This window comes from Athene cunicularia, assembly GCF_003259725.1.
Source record: "Athene cunicularia isolate RWA chromosome 17 unlocalized genomic scaffold, athCun1 chr17_part1, whole genome shotgun sequence".
NCBI lineage: Eukaryota > Metazoa > Chordata > Aves > Strigiformes > Strigidae > Athene > Athene cunicularia.
This window is the reverse complement of record NW_020799122.1, coordinates 10,668,368-10,685,344: the sequence shown is the minus strand read 5'-3', so window position 1 is coordinate 10,685,344 and position 16,977 is coordinate 10,668,368. Positions and strand designations below refer to the sequence as shown.

The following is a 16,977-nucleotide window of genomic DNA, read 5'->3' as shown; positions in this document are numbered from 1 at the left end:
GGAAAAGCCCTTGCAGCTCCTCCAGTTCAACCATGACCCTCACCCTGACCGTTCTTATCTCCACCAGATCCCTCAGCGCTGGCTCAGCCCAACTCTTCAACCCCTCCAGGGATCCCGGGGACTCCCCCCCTGCCCTGGGCAGCCCATTCCAACGCCCAACAGCCCCTTCTGCAAAGAAATCCTTCCTCAGAGCCAGCCTGACCCTGCCCTGGGCAGCTTGAGGCCATTCCCTCTGGGCCTGGCGCTGGTTCCTCGGCTCAAGAGACTCATCCCCCCTCTCTGCACCCTCCTGGCAGGGAGTTGCAGAGGGCCAGGAGGTCTCCCCTCAGCCTCCTCTTCTCCAGACTGAACCCCCCCAGTTCCCTCAGCCGCTCCCCAGCAGACCTGTGCTCCAGACCCTGCCCCAGCTCCGTTGCCCTTCTCTAGACACACTCGAGTCACTCAATGGCCTTTTTGGGGTGAGGGGCCCAAAACTGAACACAGGAATCGAGGGGCGGCCTCAGCAGTGCCGAGCACAGGGGTCAGATCCCTTCCCTGTCCCTGCTGGCCACGCTATTGCTGACACAATCCAGGATGCCATTGGCCTTCTTGGCCACCCAGGCACACTCCTGGCTCATGTTCATCCAGCTGTCAATCAATCCCCCCCAGGTCCCTCTCTGACTGGCAGCTCTCCAGACACTCCTCCCCAGGCCTGTAGCCCTGCTGGGGGTTGTTGTGGCCCAAGTGCAGCCCCCGGCATTTGCCCTCAGTGAAACTCCCCCAGTTGGGCTCAGCCCATCGCTCCAGCCTGGCCAGGTCTCTCTGCAGACCCTCCCTACCAAAGAAAAATTTGTTACAAATTTGTCTTTTTTTACAGGGAAAACTACATAGAGGAACCAGTATTCCAAAGTCATTTTCTGTTAAAGTAACTGCATGTGTATGGCTTTCACTTCTCATTTCCCCAGACACCAAGCACTCTGAAGTTGCTGTGACAGCAGGAAATAAAATCTGATTTGTTGTGGCCAACTCCAGAGCTGGGCTGCTTTCAAGGAAACCCAGGCAAACCAGCGTTAGTGCAGACCTCAGTAGGAGGATGCCAGAGAAGGCAACTCACACCTGCGATGTGATGGTTCTGGTTTGTGTGCAGGTTCAGTCTGGGTGACAGTGGAGTGTGTTGTGGCTCAGCCGGGCGCTGCAGGGGTGGACGCGGGAGAGGGGGCAGGGCACGGGCTAGCCCAGCTGGGGATGGACAGGCTCAGGCCCAGCTGGATCTGGGGCTTGTTGGGAATTTCTTTGCCAAGTCTCTTGTTCCTCAGGGTGGTCAGGTTCAAACTTCCCCGCCAGCTGTGCAGGGAACCTTGAAATGAGAAGTTGGGGCAGTAACCAAACTTGAACTCCCTCCCACGTGCCTAACGCTGCAGAATAGCAGAGTTTGCAGCACACTGACCTGAAAATTTCCCTGATGTTGTGTTCAGTTGTTTTATGTCTGCTACTGCTGAAGTCCAGTTCTTCTACAGTGACTTAACCTGCAACAGGGGAGGTTCAGGCTGGGCATTAGGAAAAAAATTTTCAGAGAAAGAGTGGTCAGAGAGTGGAATAGGCTGCCCAGGGAGGGGGTGAGTCCCCATCCCTGGGTGTGTTTAAGGGTCGTTCAGGTAGGGCTGATGTTTGGACTCGATCCCAAGGGTCTTTTCCAACCTGAATGATTCTGTGATTCTGTGACTTCTTGCCTGCTTACCCTGCTTTGCTCAGCTTCTCATCTGCCTGCCATGGCAAGTCCCCTAGCATCCCCAAATGAAAGGGGCTTTCTCGTCTTCCCATTTATTCTCCAGCCACCCACAGTGAAGATTTTTGTCTGTTATTGTGCTTTTCTAGAATGAGGTGGGCATACCAAAGTAAAAAACAGAGAATCCACCCCCACACACACACTCTCCATATGTGAATATTTCCTGAGCAAGGCCTTGGGGTGTCTGCCTCGGAGGTTGCAGCAGCAGTGCCAGCCTGGCGTGTCTGCTCTGCTCCCTTGTGGCCCTTCTGGGTATGGCAGTGCAGGACAAGAAACATACCCAGGGTTTGTTTCTTCAAGGCCTCCGCAAAGTGGTTTGCATCTGTCTGTCTCTCTCTTGCAGGGAGGTCCTGGTCACTTATACTTGTTAAAGAACAAAGTTGCCACTTTCGCCAAAGTGGAGAAGGAGGAAGATATGATCCTGTGAGTGGCTGCGTTATGTTCTGCACTCTGATAGCATTTTCCTGCTTGGTTTGTTCAATTTTTGTAGCACACGGCCTAGAAGAAGAGGTGGAGGGAGCTGGGGTGGCTTGGTCAGAGGAAGAAGAGGCTAAGGGGGGACCTAATAGCAGCTCACAGGTCCTTCGGGGGGGAATTGCAAAGGTGACAGAGCTGAGCTCGTCCCTGGGGTGGTGTGGCCCTGGGACAGGTCACCAGGAGATTTATGCTTTTATGTGCTGTTTAATGTGTCTCTGGACTAGAGACTATCACAATAAAAAAAGGAAAATATATATTTCCTCTCCTAACAAAGGTTTTGCTGACCAGAAACCAGAACATGCACCTCGTGCCTGTGTTACTCAGAAGTGGCTGAGATAGCATTTCTAAGCAGGCAACTAGCGGCAGGAATCGAAACCATTCCCCTCCCAGCTGTCCTCCAGTAACTGACCTCCTAATTGCAGGGGGGAATGGAATTTGTCTCTGCAAAGCCTGCTCAAAGTCCAACACATTACTGAGGAGGATTTTCGCAAACATGCCAGCCTGTCAGCTGGGGTTGTTGAGGCAGTTCTGCTTCTTGAAGGGAGCTAAGCTTTGCCAGTTTTGCTGCCTGCTCGCTTGTGCTGGATCAGACCTACTTGGCTAACAGTGCTTCGTTGTAGGGGAGAGGATGTATACCAACCTCTTCCTACACAACTTTTTGTTGGCATGAGAACTGAGGATTAAAGTCAACATCTGTTCAGCGCACTCATGCTCTGGCACAAACACTGTCAAGAAAATTCTTCAGCACATGTGCACATACACGCTTCTGAACATGTTCCAGGCATAGCCAGGTCAAAAGTTGTAATTCAGGGACCTTCAAAAAGCTGTAAATAAACAACTGAAAACTTGGGTCGTTGGAAATGAATGTTTCCATCCAACCTGTATGTCCCTGGGAGGCAGTCCTGAGAAAAACTTGGGCTGTGATCTGATTGCAGACCCCACAGAGGAACCGCTGGGCTCCAGAGCCCAGCAGAAGTCTGCTCTAACCCACTGCACCGGAGGCGAGGTGGTTGGATTTCATGTCGCTTAGGCAGTGTGCCTAGTCAGTAGTCACAAAATGTAAGGTGGGTCTGACTGGTGAGCAGCACCAAGCACTGGCTGATGTGGAACAGCCTGGTTTGGTGGTGTGTCTCTAGCTATGCAGAACAAGCACCTCTCCAGTGGTTCTCTGCAGGTTTCATGCTCTGGAGATGAGCCAGTGCACTAGTAACAACACTCAAATTTAGGAAGGGCAACTGATAGAAATGGGAAGGAGGAAATTGGAGGGAACTGTTACAAGAAGAGGATGCTTAGTAAAACTAAAACTGTCAGTCCAAAAGCACTCCTGGTGGACTTTGCTCCCTTCTCTTCACCTTCAAGCTTCCTTGGTTCAGTGGGCCTCTCCTATGTACCACACGACTCAGACCTGCTCCTCAGGCCCTTGCTCTGCCCCTGCTCTTGTCTAAGAACCAGTGGCTCTTCCTGAACAGTTTCTCAGGTTACAAGCCTCAGGCCCGCTCTGAGGATTGTATGCGCACATGTTCTTGTGATTACTTGTGCATATGAGGAGACCGTTTGGGTTTTTGGGGTTTTTTTAAATTATGTATTTTGCTTTTTCTCTGTTTATTCCAGCTTCTGGAAGAGGTTGAGCCGGCTGATGAGTAAAGTCAATCCCGAACCAAATATCATTCACATCATGGGCTGCTATGTTCTTGGAAACCCCAATGGGGAGAAGGTAATAGCTTCCTGGGTCACCTCTCTGGGAGCATCTGCTGAGTAGCACCAAGCCCAAGGGGGCAATAGCCACTCTGTGAACTAAACCTTCCTCTTCTGCTGCGTGGAAGCGTGCTGCCATCCTGTCCATGAGTGGCTGTGAAAGGGCAAACCACCCCATGGGTTGAGCCTTCCCCACAGGGCAGGGGAGGAATGGAATACTGAAGCCTTTAAGGAGAACAGCCATTCAAAGCACTTTATTTACTGATGAGTTAGATGTTTTAAAGGATGTGAGGGGAAGGTTTTCTAGAGGTAGGGAACAAGTATGGGCAATTCTGGGTCCCCTGGAGTCCATCTTTGTTTTCAGCTGCTAACTCGATATGTTTTCCTTTCAGCTATTTCAGAATCTGAAAAACTTAATGAATCCTTATAGGGTTGCCTTTGAGTCTCCACTTGAACTATCAGCTCAAGGTAATTTATTTTCTGTACAAAGATATACCGTCCTAATCAGCCTGCCTCCTTCAGTGGGCATCTTCCTGAAAAAGCAATTGTGAGCTCCCTTAAGTCCTGCCATGGTCTTCATTTTGCTTGTAACCACCTTGTGTTGTTCAGTTGCTGAACCTGGTTTTCCCCTTGCAATTCCTCCACGTTCACATTTCATCTATCCTGTTTGTTGTGCCTGAAGCTGCAGAGCCCTCTCCCAGGCTAGTGGAAGTGGCAAAGTAGCCTAAATAGTAGGCAGCTTTCCAGACTGAGTTTATGAGATTAATCATATTACTCGGGCATGTGAAGTCCATGGGAAAAATGCAGATGGGGGCAGAACCTTTTCTGTAACCAAGTTCAGGGGTTTCTTCTCCAGGACTCAAACCACTGGTACCAAGTGAGTTGTGTCATCAACAAGCGGCTGGGATATAGCCCATTAGTGCAATTCTACATCTCAGTGTGCTTTGCTTTTTTTTTGTCTGTAGCTCAAGAAATTTCAGGGGTCTAAAAATTTTTCCTGTTCTTTGGTCAGTGTCAGTAACTATGGGTGCAGTTTCATAAGCAGCATATTCTGAATTTGCCCTTTTTATTTTGTCTTTGCTGTAGTCCTTGGTACTTTGTTCTCTTGGAAGATAAAACCATGCAACATTAGGCTATGAGCACTGTGGATACTTCGTCTGCTGCTCACAGCTGGCATCAGCACTGATGGGTGTTTATTCTTAACTCCCACTTACTGTCACAGGAATGCAAGGGAGTTGAACACATTTGTGCTGCCCAGAGTTCTCTGTGCGTGTCCTGTCAGGGTTTGGACCTGGCTTTACAGATCCCACAGCAAATGGGCCCAACACATGTGCCAGGAAGCAACTTGCAGGGAAATTCCTGGGTTTACATGCAGCTTGGCAGGCAAGGCAGCGGGTTCTGTGCACATGCACCCAGTGATCTTCCAGGAGGCTGGGCTGAAGAATACATCTGAATTTATCCCCTTGATCAATCTGGGACATGCTAATAGTGTACCCTCTCTAATCCTGTGCAAAGTCATCTGAAACTAATCTTAATCAGGCCTCAAAAGCGAAAATCCCTTCCTTGAACCTTGTCTCAGGGTCCAGGGTTGTTTGCCCTTGTGTTTTCAAATGCACTCACTGCCTCCAGTGCCAGCCCCATGCGCGGCTTTTGGTCTGTCATTGCCTTGTGAGACCCCCCCCCCCATCTTCCATCAGAGGTGCCAGTGGTGCAGAACCTGCTTTAATGTGTCCTGCTGAGCTCTTCGCTGTGAGAAGAGACAGCTCTGCAGGACAGAGACAGCCTGTTAATGTTAATTTAAAAAAAAAAATATTTGAATTTTCAATGTTAATTATTTTTAATGTTTCTCACAAATCTTTGCAGTGAGTTTAATCTTGCTTTGTAGTTTTCTGGTCCCTGTTCCAGGTTGCCTCATGCAGGCTGTTGGAGCTGTTGTCTGGTCCTCTGCAGCCCCTGCCCCACCCCCTCCTTTCACAGTCAGTGCAGAGAGGTCAGAGTTTGTGCTCAGTTCCCACCCCCATGGACAAACCCTGACAGGGGATTATGAGGAGCCTTTCATGGTTTGAGGATGTCTAAGAGGTGTTTGCTTCTTGTGAGCACCTTCACGTGCCCTGGGTAGGTGCTGAATGTTGGTGCTCTCCAGATGAGGCACATGGATGGGTTGGGTTTTTTTGCTGCTGCAGCCTCTCGCATCTCTCCCTTGGGATGCAGGGTGTAACCCCTCTGCTTCATTTCACTTCTCCTAGGTAAGCAAATGATTGAGACTTACTTTGACTTCCGCCTTTACCGCCTCTGGAAGACCCGCCAGCACTCTAAACTATTGGATTACGATGACATTTTATGAGCTGGAGAAGACTTTGCAAGAGGAAGTTGATCACCAGTGTCCAAGAAGTCATGCTTATTGCAGAGAGACTTTTTTATTGGCACAGGGAGCCCTTCAAAGCCCTATAGGAGGCAGCAGTGCTAAAGGGAGGGAAGAGGGAGCCCTCGGAAGTGTGTCGGGAGGAAAGTCTGCTGGGTCAAGAGAGACTGGAGGGAAAGGGTTTGGCACCTCGCTTGCCTCAGGTCAGAGCCGTGGTGTCTCAGGAGGAGCTGTGTGAAACGAGGACAGGATGGAGTTCCTTGCAGAACTGAGCTGTTTTGGGTCAGAATGGGCCAGATTTGATTCCAGGTCCTTTTAAAGACTTTTGAAGCTCAGGTTTTCTTACAAAAAAAAAAAAATTATCAGTTACCCATGCACCTCAGTGAAGAAGTGACCAGAGCACAGAGGGAGGAGGGGTGTGTACTGATGGGACCTTCTGTTCTGCGGATCGTGGAGAGCAAGGACTGCTACACCTACTCCTGCAAGCTTAGATCCAGATGATCCAGTTTCAATGTGAATATATACTGGAATATAGAATTGAAATCTAACCCTTTTTTTTTGTTTTAATAGAAAATAAGTGCAATTTTTATAGCGAGAGGAGTAAAATCCCTCCCAATATTGAATTAGTTAAAAATTAACACACCAGTAACCAATAGATGAGGTATTTTTGGTCTGCTTGAAAATATATTCAAAATGGTAATATATCTTCTGTAGACATATTTAATCACCAGCAAACATGGTTTTAACATAACTTAGCAGACCCTGCATGTCTGCTGCATTGATTACTCCGGTTTGGTTGTTACTGTCAGAGTAGCTGTGTTGCACTAATGGTACCTGCTCTCACGGATGTATATTTCTCCTCCAATTAGACACAACTTTGTTACTTTCTATTTTGCTGCTTGCAAAACTATGGGACTTTAGTTTTGCTGAAATACTTTAGGTTAGAAATATGGTACCTGGCTGAGAAACCTCTGTCAGGTTCACTATGATATAAAATGAATTAGAAATTAATAGCCATGGTAATTACTTGTTCATGCCAGTGTTTTGCTATGTGTCGAGAGACAAGTTCTCTTTCTCGTCTGCTGTGTGGAGCAACATGGTTACACGGCCATCAGAAACCCTCCAAGGAGACTGTTTGCTGAGGCATTTGCTTCTGGAGGAATACAGCACGGGTTTGTAGCATGAGTTTGAATCTTCCCTATGTTCACTCGATTGCCAGTTGTTTGTGCATAAACCACCTTTTTTCCAATGCTAAAAAGACCCGTTCATTGGTCTGAGCTGCTCACATCCCTTTCTGTGTAGGACAGAGTAAACCCAGAGCTTTGTCTGAGCAGCCATGGTTTGAGAACCCAGATTTGTACTTGATATTTGAGAATATATTTTGGAATATGTTTACTTTTTGTTTGTTTAGGTCAGGGATTGCTTTTTGTTTTGGGAAGGGTTTTTTTCATCTACTCTCCTGTTCAGAGGATAACTACTACTTACAGTCTGCATAGGTCACTCTGGCAATTCTGGGAGGTGATACAAGTGATTTCTTTTATAAATGGAGAAGTGACAGGAAGGATTACCTTTGTTTCCTGATTTCCTGGTATCTAAAATTAGTTGATGTGCAGTGAAGGAAAATATATGTACAAATCTTCTTTTAACTACTTAAAAAAGAACTAGTTGTTCTGATCTGTAGAGTACTCCTTCCCCCGTGACATATGTGGTTGTAGTTTTGGGGAGCGGGCCTCTGGCTAGAACTGCTGAACCCTGTACATTTATAGCAGTTTTATAGCAAAACTTGTGAAGAAATAATGTACATATAGTAAGTAAGGAGAGAAATAGGTGGAGAGAGATGGTTTAAAGTCATTGAAGACAACATACTGAACCAAACAGGTGAGGGCTGCTGCCTCCCCCTCTGGTTCAGAGCTGTTGGGAAGCTGCTCTGCTGAGGTTTGGTGGCTACATCTCATCCTGGGCTGGACTCTTACCCTCTTGACTCAGTCATGTTTTCTAGACTTGTAGTGAAGGGGATAATAGGTACCCATCTGTAACTTCTGGGAGAAAATGCCAGATTAAAAAAAAAAAAAAAAAAGATGCCAATTCTCTATTATTTAGCATGGTAGCTTCCACCAGCTGTGCTTGTGAGAGGTGGGAGTTGTAGGTGCACTGAAAGCACAAAGTCTTGTGTTACTTGGAGAAGGAAATGGTAATGACAAGATTCAAACGCTGACACAAAACTCTCTCCTTTCTGACCCTTTTACCTCCTGTGGTTATGCTCCTAACTGGAGACAGACAAACTGTTCTTTCTTTCTCTTTTCTAAAGTAAAATCCCAATTCAGTGAACTTGGTAGCATGAATGTAGCATTGTGGAACTATTGAAAATCTTATTTAACTCCGAAAGGGCCCATTTATGTATCCAATTCAGTGATTTCTCTGTAGAACTATTGTATATCTATCCTCATTAACCACTTGTAGAACTAGGGGTGCAAAGTAGAAAGGTAGATTGTACAGTTGCATAACTTCTGTAGGAAGATGTATGTTTGAATGAACATTATGGACTGTTTTACTGGTGCAGTTGACTGTAGTATAGTATAATGACAAACGATGAATGCATTTCTCTCTTTTCCAAAGATCTATACTCCTCATAGTTTGTGATGGTTATGACATGAGCATATTATTTCCTTTGTAGCGTTCATTTGACTTTATAAAGAGATGAAATACTCCTAAAGCTGTGATTGGAAAGACAATAGAGTTTTGATGTTTAAAGTCCTTTGTGCAAATAGCATCATTGAAGTTAACCATTTCTGAAAGAGGAAAACAAATTTCTTCCCCTTTTTAACTGGTTGAATTTTTCAAGTGGCTGCTGGGAAAGGAAGGGATCAGCAGAGGTTAGGATGCAAAAAAACACCAAAAATGTAATTATTTAAACTTTAGAGTTAAAAATAGAGCCTGTAGCTTCGTCAGTTGGACTAGCCTGTAAAGGATGACCTCTGGGTGGGCGCTGGGCGCCAGCGTGGAGCACGGTCATGGCCAGCACATCCCGAGCACCGGTTCCTCACCCCCCCAGCACCTCGGCAGCCTCTTCTCGGGGCACGTTGAGGCCAGGCCTGGGCACAGGGATCTCTGCCTGGGGCAGCTGAGGCCACAGCACAATTTGTCATTCTACCTGTACCCGCTGCTTTCAGCTGCCTGCTCGAGGGCTGTGCCTGGCTGAAGCCCTGAAACCAGGGTGTTGCAGTGTGAGTCCAAGCGGGCTGGGTGGAGCTCACCTCTCCTCAGGGTAATCGGAGCGAGCGGCTTATGGTGGGGGTGAGCTGTCCCCACCTGCTCTGTTAGAGGATCACAGCCCTGTCCCACTGCAGGGAACTGCTGCTGCAGCTCCTGTGTGGTCTGGATTTGCTGGAGAAATGGGGGCACTTGGTTAACCCCGGAGGGAAGCAGATTAAACTGGAATAGCTAAATTGGGTGCCAACCCAATTCCTGCTGCTTTGGTTATGAGGCACTATTGGATGTGACCTCAAACCCTGTGCCTGGCCTGATGAACATCAGCAGAGAGCTCTGCTCGTTGCGTTATGGCCTGGGCTGGGACTGTCACCTCCAGGAGAGAAGGGTGGGCAACACGTGCCTCAGCTGTCCAGTCTGCTGCCCCTCAGACTAACTCACGCCCTCAGAGCAGCTCCCAACCATATTCTCTGGTGCCTGTAGAGAATACAAGCTCAGCTGTAGAGGCTTGGTGGGTGTCATCTTCTTGGATGTATTGCTTGTCTTATACAGGGATTTCCAGAGAGGCTTTTCTCTCTTTTTTTTTCTCATTTGGCTTGGAAGGAAAGGGAAGAAGAAAATTCAGGTTACCTGAGGGACATAGAAATCAGTAGAAAATTGAGATGCAGTTTTTTGCACCCCTCCTCATGCTGCAGCTGCCAACTTCCCTTTGCAGTTGCACTCCAGGCTGGGGGTGGGAAATGAATGAGTTATCAGATAATCCCTTCCTTCATTAAAAAAAAACAAAAAACCCCAGACAAATCCTTGCAGCTGTAGCAAAACATCTGACCAGCCAACTCATCCTGCCCCATGCGAGGACTCCGCTGTGTGCATCTGTGGGATCCCACCTGCTTTGGCCTCCAAGTGCCTCTGGGGCTGCCTGAGCCGTGGCCCATGGCAGGGCTCTGCTCTGCCTCTGCGGAGAGGACTCTGGAAATGAATTTTCTTTGTTTCTCAGCCTGGACTTGTTGCCTGGCACTCAGCACAGGTTTCCTGCTCCAGGGGCTTCTGGAGTATATGTGTGTGTGTTTTCACGTCATCTCTTCACACATGGGGTCTTTCCTGTGGTCTGGGGGAGGCGCTCCCCCTCAGCTGCCCTCACTTGTTTTGCCACATGTAAAGCATGAGGCAGTGTTCTGGTTGTCGTCCACGCTGTGTGAGTGTCTCTGGCTCCTGGCACACATCCATTTCACAAAGAGCTGCTGTTGTTTCGGGACGTGACTATGTTAGTGACCTGTGGCAGGGAGTTCCAGTTCCCAGGGCTCTGCTGGCAGAGTGACTGCAAACGCTGCTTCGTCACCTTCAGCCAACAGAAGTGGGGTTAGTTGAAAGAATGGAAAATGCTGATTTTAAATAGCCAGCCTGGCGGGATCTGGAGATGGGAGCATGTCCTTAATCCCAGAACAGACAGGAGGTGGAATGACAGGCTTGCTCTGCTCTCTTGGTGTAAGTGTAAACATTGAACCCATCAAAACCCAGTTTAAAGGTCACACATATATTATTAATGTATTGGTGCAGAATAAGGTATGTTACTGTATGACTTTAAAAAAAATCTTTCCCTTGCCAATTGGCACACGTTGCCAGAACCATGCATCAGAGGATGCACTGGGTTGTGTCATCCTTCCTGGAGTGATGGGGCCATGCTGCCCATACCGGGACACAGATTTGCAGGTACACATAAAGCTGAATCGGTCTCTACTCTGGGTTTTGCTGTGACAGTCCCTGGAGCTGATGATACAGCCAGCCCTTCCCGAAGGACACCATGCAGATATCCTCCCAAGGGACAGTGACCGGTAATAGCATTTTCCATGCCATCTGTAAAAAGTTGTTTGTGATTCTGTATTTTGTCCCACTGATCATAGAGTATCCCTGGCTTTCTGCATCTTCTATGGGACTACTTTTTAATTCTCAGTTGTGGAAACACAAGCCAAAGTCAACTGGAAATTGTTACAGTTTTGATAAGTCAGCCTGCTAATAATATCGTGTAGAGCTGAGTAAATGGGTGGTTTAATGACCATGAACCTGATTGTGATCATTGTTACTCCCAGGTTATCCTGTTGTGTAATCAGCAGGATTAATAGAAAGATACTAGAGTTTGCTGTCTCTGCCTAAAATGCCAGTGCACAATCTCTTGCTGAGGTTGTGCATGAGCTGTTGAAGAGCAATAGGAACCAGTAGCTGCTTTCAGAAATAAATTCAGCCCAGCATACTGCCAATCAGTGTGAAAAACTTAAAACTGGAAGGAATAAACATTATAGACATAAAATTTAAAGAATCCATCTGCAGGGAAGGTAAATTGCATTTTTTCCAGAAATGTTTGGTAAATTTTAAAGAACTAATACAACCTAACAATTTTTCACATTATTGCTTGTAGAGTATCCTTAAAATTGACATACTTGAGGACAGATAAGACCCATCTAGGATTGTCTTACATTGTCACAGGCTATATTTGGTTAGTAAATGGTCTTTCTTACCTCAGCATCCAAATGAACTGGTGATTAATCACAGCAGTAATGGCCCTATAAGCTTTAGCCAGAGGAGCCTCTCCACCCACATTGCGAAGCCTTGAGCAAAGCAAACATATATTCACAGAGACCCCCCAAGCAGCTGATGGAGCCAAACTTTCATCCCTGTTCCTGGGTGGCCCCTCCCGTGATTCACAAATATATACAGCAGTAACCTATGGGCACAGCCCCTGCCTGCTCCTGCTGTCCGTGGGGTTTCAGTGTGTTTGAGTGGTGTTTTACTTCCGTGGGTGTGCAGGGGACGTGCTGACTTGTCCATGGGAAGTGTTTCTTACCTGGAGAGACAACTGCAGCACAGAAGCACGCTGGTGGTATTCAAAAAGCTTCAACAGAAAGCACGGGGTTATGAGATAATTTTTCTTGTAATCTACTTTTTTAGTGCTAAAAAACAGTCCTTTTAACTCGGCACAGAGCTGGGAATTCAAGGACGGGTATCTTTGCCCTTACATTTGAAATGCCCCAAAAGCATCACAGATAAGTACAGCCAAGCAAGGCTCTTTGAGTATGGATCCTGCTCCCCTGTGCTTCTTCTGGCCCCTGTGCTGAATGAGACATCCTTTTGCTAGGTGTTAAGATGGGGATGACCGAAGAAACCAAGCAAGTTTGGTATTCCCCATCCCAGGAAACCAGGCTGGCAGCATACCCGAATGAGCAAGAAGGAGCTCTGTAGTTTTTCCACTGTGTGTTTCCTGTTGTTCTTTAACAACACTATTCCTGGAACTGGGGTGACTTCAGCTGTGATACCAAGCAACAGCAAAACTGAGCTTTTGGGATCTTTACTGTTTCCCCTTGGAGTTCAGGCACCAATCTTCATTTCCAGCTCCTTTGCCCAGTTGTGAGCCCTCCCTTTGCTACTGCAGAGCTGCTGGTGATAGGGGCATTATTGTGAGTAATGTGTGAGTAATAAGTGAAAAAGGTAACAGTGCAAGCTTTGAAAAGGGACCCGGTACTGTGGAGAAGGATAGGTTATATCTGGTAATGCTCCTAAACTCTGAGATATTCAAGCAAGTTACTTTCACTCAAATAAAGAAAAAGAAACAAGCATAGTTGTCAAAATAATGGAAGGAAAAGACCCCAAACCATCCAAGTGTAAATAGTAATCAACCATTTGACAAACTATGTGAAGATAAAGCACTCTATAGTCTGATTCTGCCTCTGCTCTCAGCTGAGTTCAGAGGCAGTTGACAGCATCCTGCTCCTTTCAAAATCAAACTCAAGTGCAGGGTAGCATGGCTGTGTACATCTGTGCTGCTCCACGCTGCTCAGGCAAGGCTGGGTCCACACGTGGTGGGGGGGCCGAGCACTCGGGTCCCTCTTCTGCTTACCCCATCTCAGCAGGAAGCTGAAGGCAGAACAGATGCACAAGGAGCTTGAAACGTTGGCCCCAAGAGAGCCTCTGGGTTAGAGATCTCAACCTGAGGCATGTTGGTTTGGGGCCAAAACTGTCTTAAAGTTAATGGAGAGTTTTGAAAACGGAGATTGTAAGCTCTGAGGTCTTGGTGGGTCCTGGACCAGCAGGTTGGTTCCTTAGAGAAGTCAGAAGTAAGTTACTCCAAAGGCCTGTCTCTGGTTTTCAAGGCTGTTTCTGGCTGGCTGCCTGCTGCCCAGGCGTGGGGCATGGCCATGATGCAGGAGACATCAGCCATCTCTGCTGCCTCCGTTAACATATTTCTCTGAGACTATCTGCTGCTTCGTGTATGATAACCAGGTTTCAAATACATGAATGTTTCTAGGTTTTAAGACATGATTTAATAAAAAGAGCTGTTTCTGGGAAAGCAGGTTTTCTCTCGTTTGCTTTTTGTTCTTGTTCTCTGGCTGAGTTTATTATCGACCCAGGAAATGCCACTTGGCAGATGCTTTGCTGTGCTGGCAGGTGAGGGAAATGCTGGAAACTCAAGAGCAGAGCTCCAGAGGTGCAAGAGGCCCAGATGCAGTTAAAAGGGGAGGTGAGGGACCATCTGAGAGGCACAAATCCAGTGACAGGGATAGTACAGAGTGATTCAGTTCCAGCAGTATCTGCAGCTTAGTGAACATGGACTGGATCACTAAGGAATTTAGAGAGCATTAAGCATTGTGCCTTTTCCTGGGAGGAGCACCATCGTAGACACTGAGAAACAGAGCCCTGGAGAAATTCAAGGGAGGCTAAAGGCCTGATAATCCCTCTGGGGAAAACAGACCAGCTCCAAAATAAAGCAGATCCCCAGGTAGGCAGAAGGCATTGAATTCAGATAAGCCACTTTCCTTATCACAGGTCTGTTTGACTTAATTGCCAAAGTGAGCATGAGCAGCTCTGGCTTGAACTCCCAGCTGTTATTTTCCCCTTTATCTCCAGTGCTGACAGTGACGTGCATGATCGTCTTCCGTTAAATGTGGTAACTGCAGCCCCTCTGAGTAGAGGCAAAGATAAACAGGCCGGACAACTCGTCTTCATTTTTCTTCAGCACTGGGATCTCTCAGCCTTCATTTCTGCATTCTTCTCCATGTGCCACCACCACAGTGGGGAGGGCCATGACATATCCATCTCAGCAGTGTGATGGATGACAGAAACCACTTTTAATCCCTTAACATCAACTGCGCAGCCAGTTTCTGGACAGAGACCTGGCCACTGTTCTCCCTAAGGCCTTTGTAGCATCACTGATGCTCAGAAAGATGGCTTTTATTCTCTATCCTGCAACCCTTCCATGCTGGCACTGTCCTGTTTTTAAATTAGCATCATAAGGTGCAAAGTCAAGTTTGCTGCAGAAGCCCAGTTACAATGGTTTATTTCTACCCATCGCTTTCTTTCCTCTCCCTTTGTGCTTTGTTACACATGGCGATGGACACAAACCCAGAGCAGGAGCTGTGCAAGTGGAGTTTTGCTCTGCCCTGTAAAAAGGTGAGGCACTGAGATGTCTCGCAGGGGTTCAAAGTGAAATCATACGTCTCTGAGTACTGCTGGGCCCAGCCCTTTCACTGTTCCCTTGTCACCTGGCTGAGCTGGGGTCATCCCAGCAGATCCTACCGTTGCCAGCCCCCACCTCCCTTGCAAGCGGTCGGTGCCACAGCTTCTGCGGACCTGTGCTATGTGGCACATCCCACATCAGCTGTGGCCTGGTGCTTGCCATCACCCCCTCCAGGTCCTGTCCCCTGCCATCATCACACCAGGGTTTTGTAATCGAGCATTTGTTTTTGTGCCAAAATATGAGCGCTGAACAGGATTCCCAGGAGCCTCTTAGTAACAGCAACTTGGGCTCTACTCCCGTGTTAACCATGGGTGTAAATACAGTGACGCAAGGGATTAGCTCCAAAGTGCTCACTTGCCAGCCAAGTTTCACTGTCCAGTCTTTAACGCTTTTTCACTGACTCAGCCTAGGAAAGAAACAGGTGACAGAAATGATAGAAGGCTCCCAAATCTTGACTGGCAGGGGAGGAAATTAATAATGGTTGGATTTTTTTTTTTGTTATAAAGGCAGGCAGGCATGCAGCGAAACTAGCAGATGCCAGGTTCAATCCCCACAAAGGGAGGCGTTTTCTTTGCACCAGGTGCAGATAAACTGTGAGATTCATTATTTCAGGATTTATGGGCTTTACACGGGCTCAAAAGCCAACCAGACAAGACCACGAAAGAGAAATCCATTGAGATCTCTGGAGTACAAAGGCACATTGTTGGCTCTGTACGTGCCTGAGCCATGAGTCACCAGAGGCGGGGAAATGTCGGGTCTTTATCCTCAACCCCGGGCACCCGCTGTGCGGCCTGGCAAGGGCCAGGACACGGGATGGTGCATCACGGACCTGTGCTTCAGCCGAGTACACTGGGTCATGTGTAAACCTTAAATCACCCTTGTGTTATTTAAGCTGAATTGCAGAGAGCTGCCTCCTTCCATTTAGCCCTGGTTTGATGGCCCTCGGCAGAGCAGCTCCTCGGGGCACACAGGCAGCTTTGGCAACAAAATAGTATTTTTGATAGTATAGTTTACAGGTATCATTTGAAGAAGGTGCAATTGTTCTGTCCTGGCTTGGGAGTGCAAAGGTAAGAGCCTTGTCAGCAGGATACGGTGCTCCTTCCCGTAAACACACACCTGTGTTTTCAGCAGCCCGGCTGAAGCAGGTGAAATCCCCGACGTCGAAGCAGCCTGGCACGGCGGGGTGCGGCTCTGCAGCCCTCGGGCAGGCTGGACCTCGGCAAGTTCTGGCCAAAGGTTATTTACGTCACAGCGTTCCATGTCCCCTGCACCTCTCGGGCTGAGAATTTCAGGGTTATCAGAGGCGTGGAAAGTCCTGAACTGTCGTGTGATGGTTTCCTGATTGCACAGACTTCCCCAAGAAACCTGCTGGCGGTTGATAACAGGCACTGCCTGGGAAGAAGCCACTTCTCCCCGTGCTCTATGCCCAACAAGCAGCCGTTGCCCAAGAGCGAGGCTGGTGGGAAAAATGCTTTCCCACTCCGCTGCTGTGTGCCGTGGAAGCCCCCACTTGGCTCCTCCAGAGCTCTCCCTGAAACAATTCTCTGACAGCCCCGATAAGACGTTGCTCGGTGCCACTGGCTTGTTCCCTGCCCGCCGTGGCTGCTCATGCCGACACCGGCTGTTCCCCAGACCGCGGCCGAGCTCATGTGGGGGGACCCCAAGAGGCGATTTTCGCTCCCCTCCTCCTCGGCTGGTGCCACACGGGCCCGTCCAGGATGGGGGGGAAAGCGCAGATCAGGGTTTTTGGGTGATGCGGATCGCGGTGGCTCCTGTCCCCAAGGCCGGGGGGGCGGCGGTGCCGTGCCCCGAGGCCATGTCCGGTAACACCGCCCGGGCCAAAGCCCAGCTGCTTCCCGTGGCCGCCGCGGGGCTCTCCCGGCCGGGCAGCGCCTGCCACGGCCCCGCAGGGGCGGATCTCCCCGACACCGGCCCCGGCGCGGAGCGGCCCACGGCCTCAGCGAG

At 48.4% G+C, this 16,977-nt stretch overlaps 2 protein-coding genes across 2 annotated transcripts in view; both read left to right on the top strand.

Moving 5' to 3' along the window:
- NSMF (NMDA receptor synaptonuclear signaling and neuronal migration factor) overlaps positions 1-11,085 on the top strand; it is a 43,525-nt gene extending 32,440 nt beyond the window's left edge. The window contains exons 13-16 of the mRNA XM_026860691.1: positions 2,109-2,188; positions 3,854-3,956; positions 4,330-4,405; positions 6,184-11,085. Of these exons, the coding sequence (XP_026716492.1) occupies positions 2,109-2,188; positions 3,854-3,956; positions 4,330-4,405; positions 6,184-6,281 (357 nt within the window). The 3' untranslated portion in view covers positions 6,282-11,085. The remainder of the gene's footprint in view (positions 1-2,108; positions 2,189-3,853; positions 3,957-4,329; positions 4,406-6,183) is intronic.
- A 5,680-nt stretch (positions 11,086-16,765) lies between these two features.
- The window catches only part of TPRN (taperin), a 20,046-nt gene continuing 19,834 nt past the window's right edge, over positions 16,766-16,977 (top strand). The window contains exon 1 of the mRNA XM_026860690.1: positions 16,766-16,830. Coding sequence (XP_026716491.1) covers positions 16,766-16,830 — 65 coding nt within the window. The remainder of the gene's footprint in view (positions 16,831-16,977) is intronic.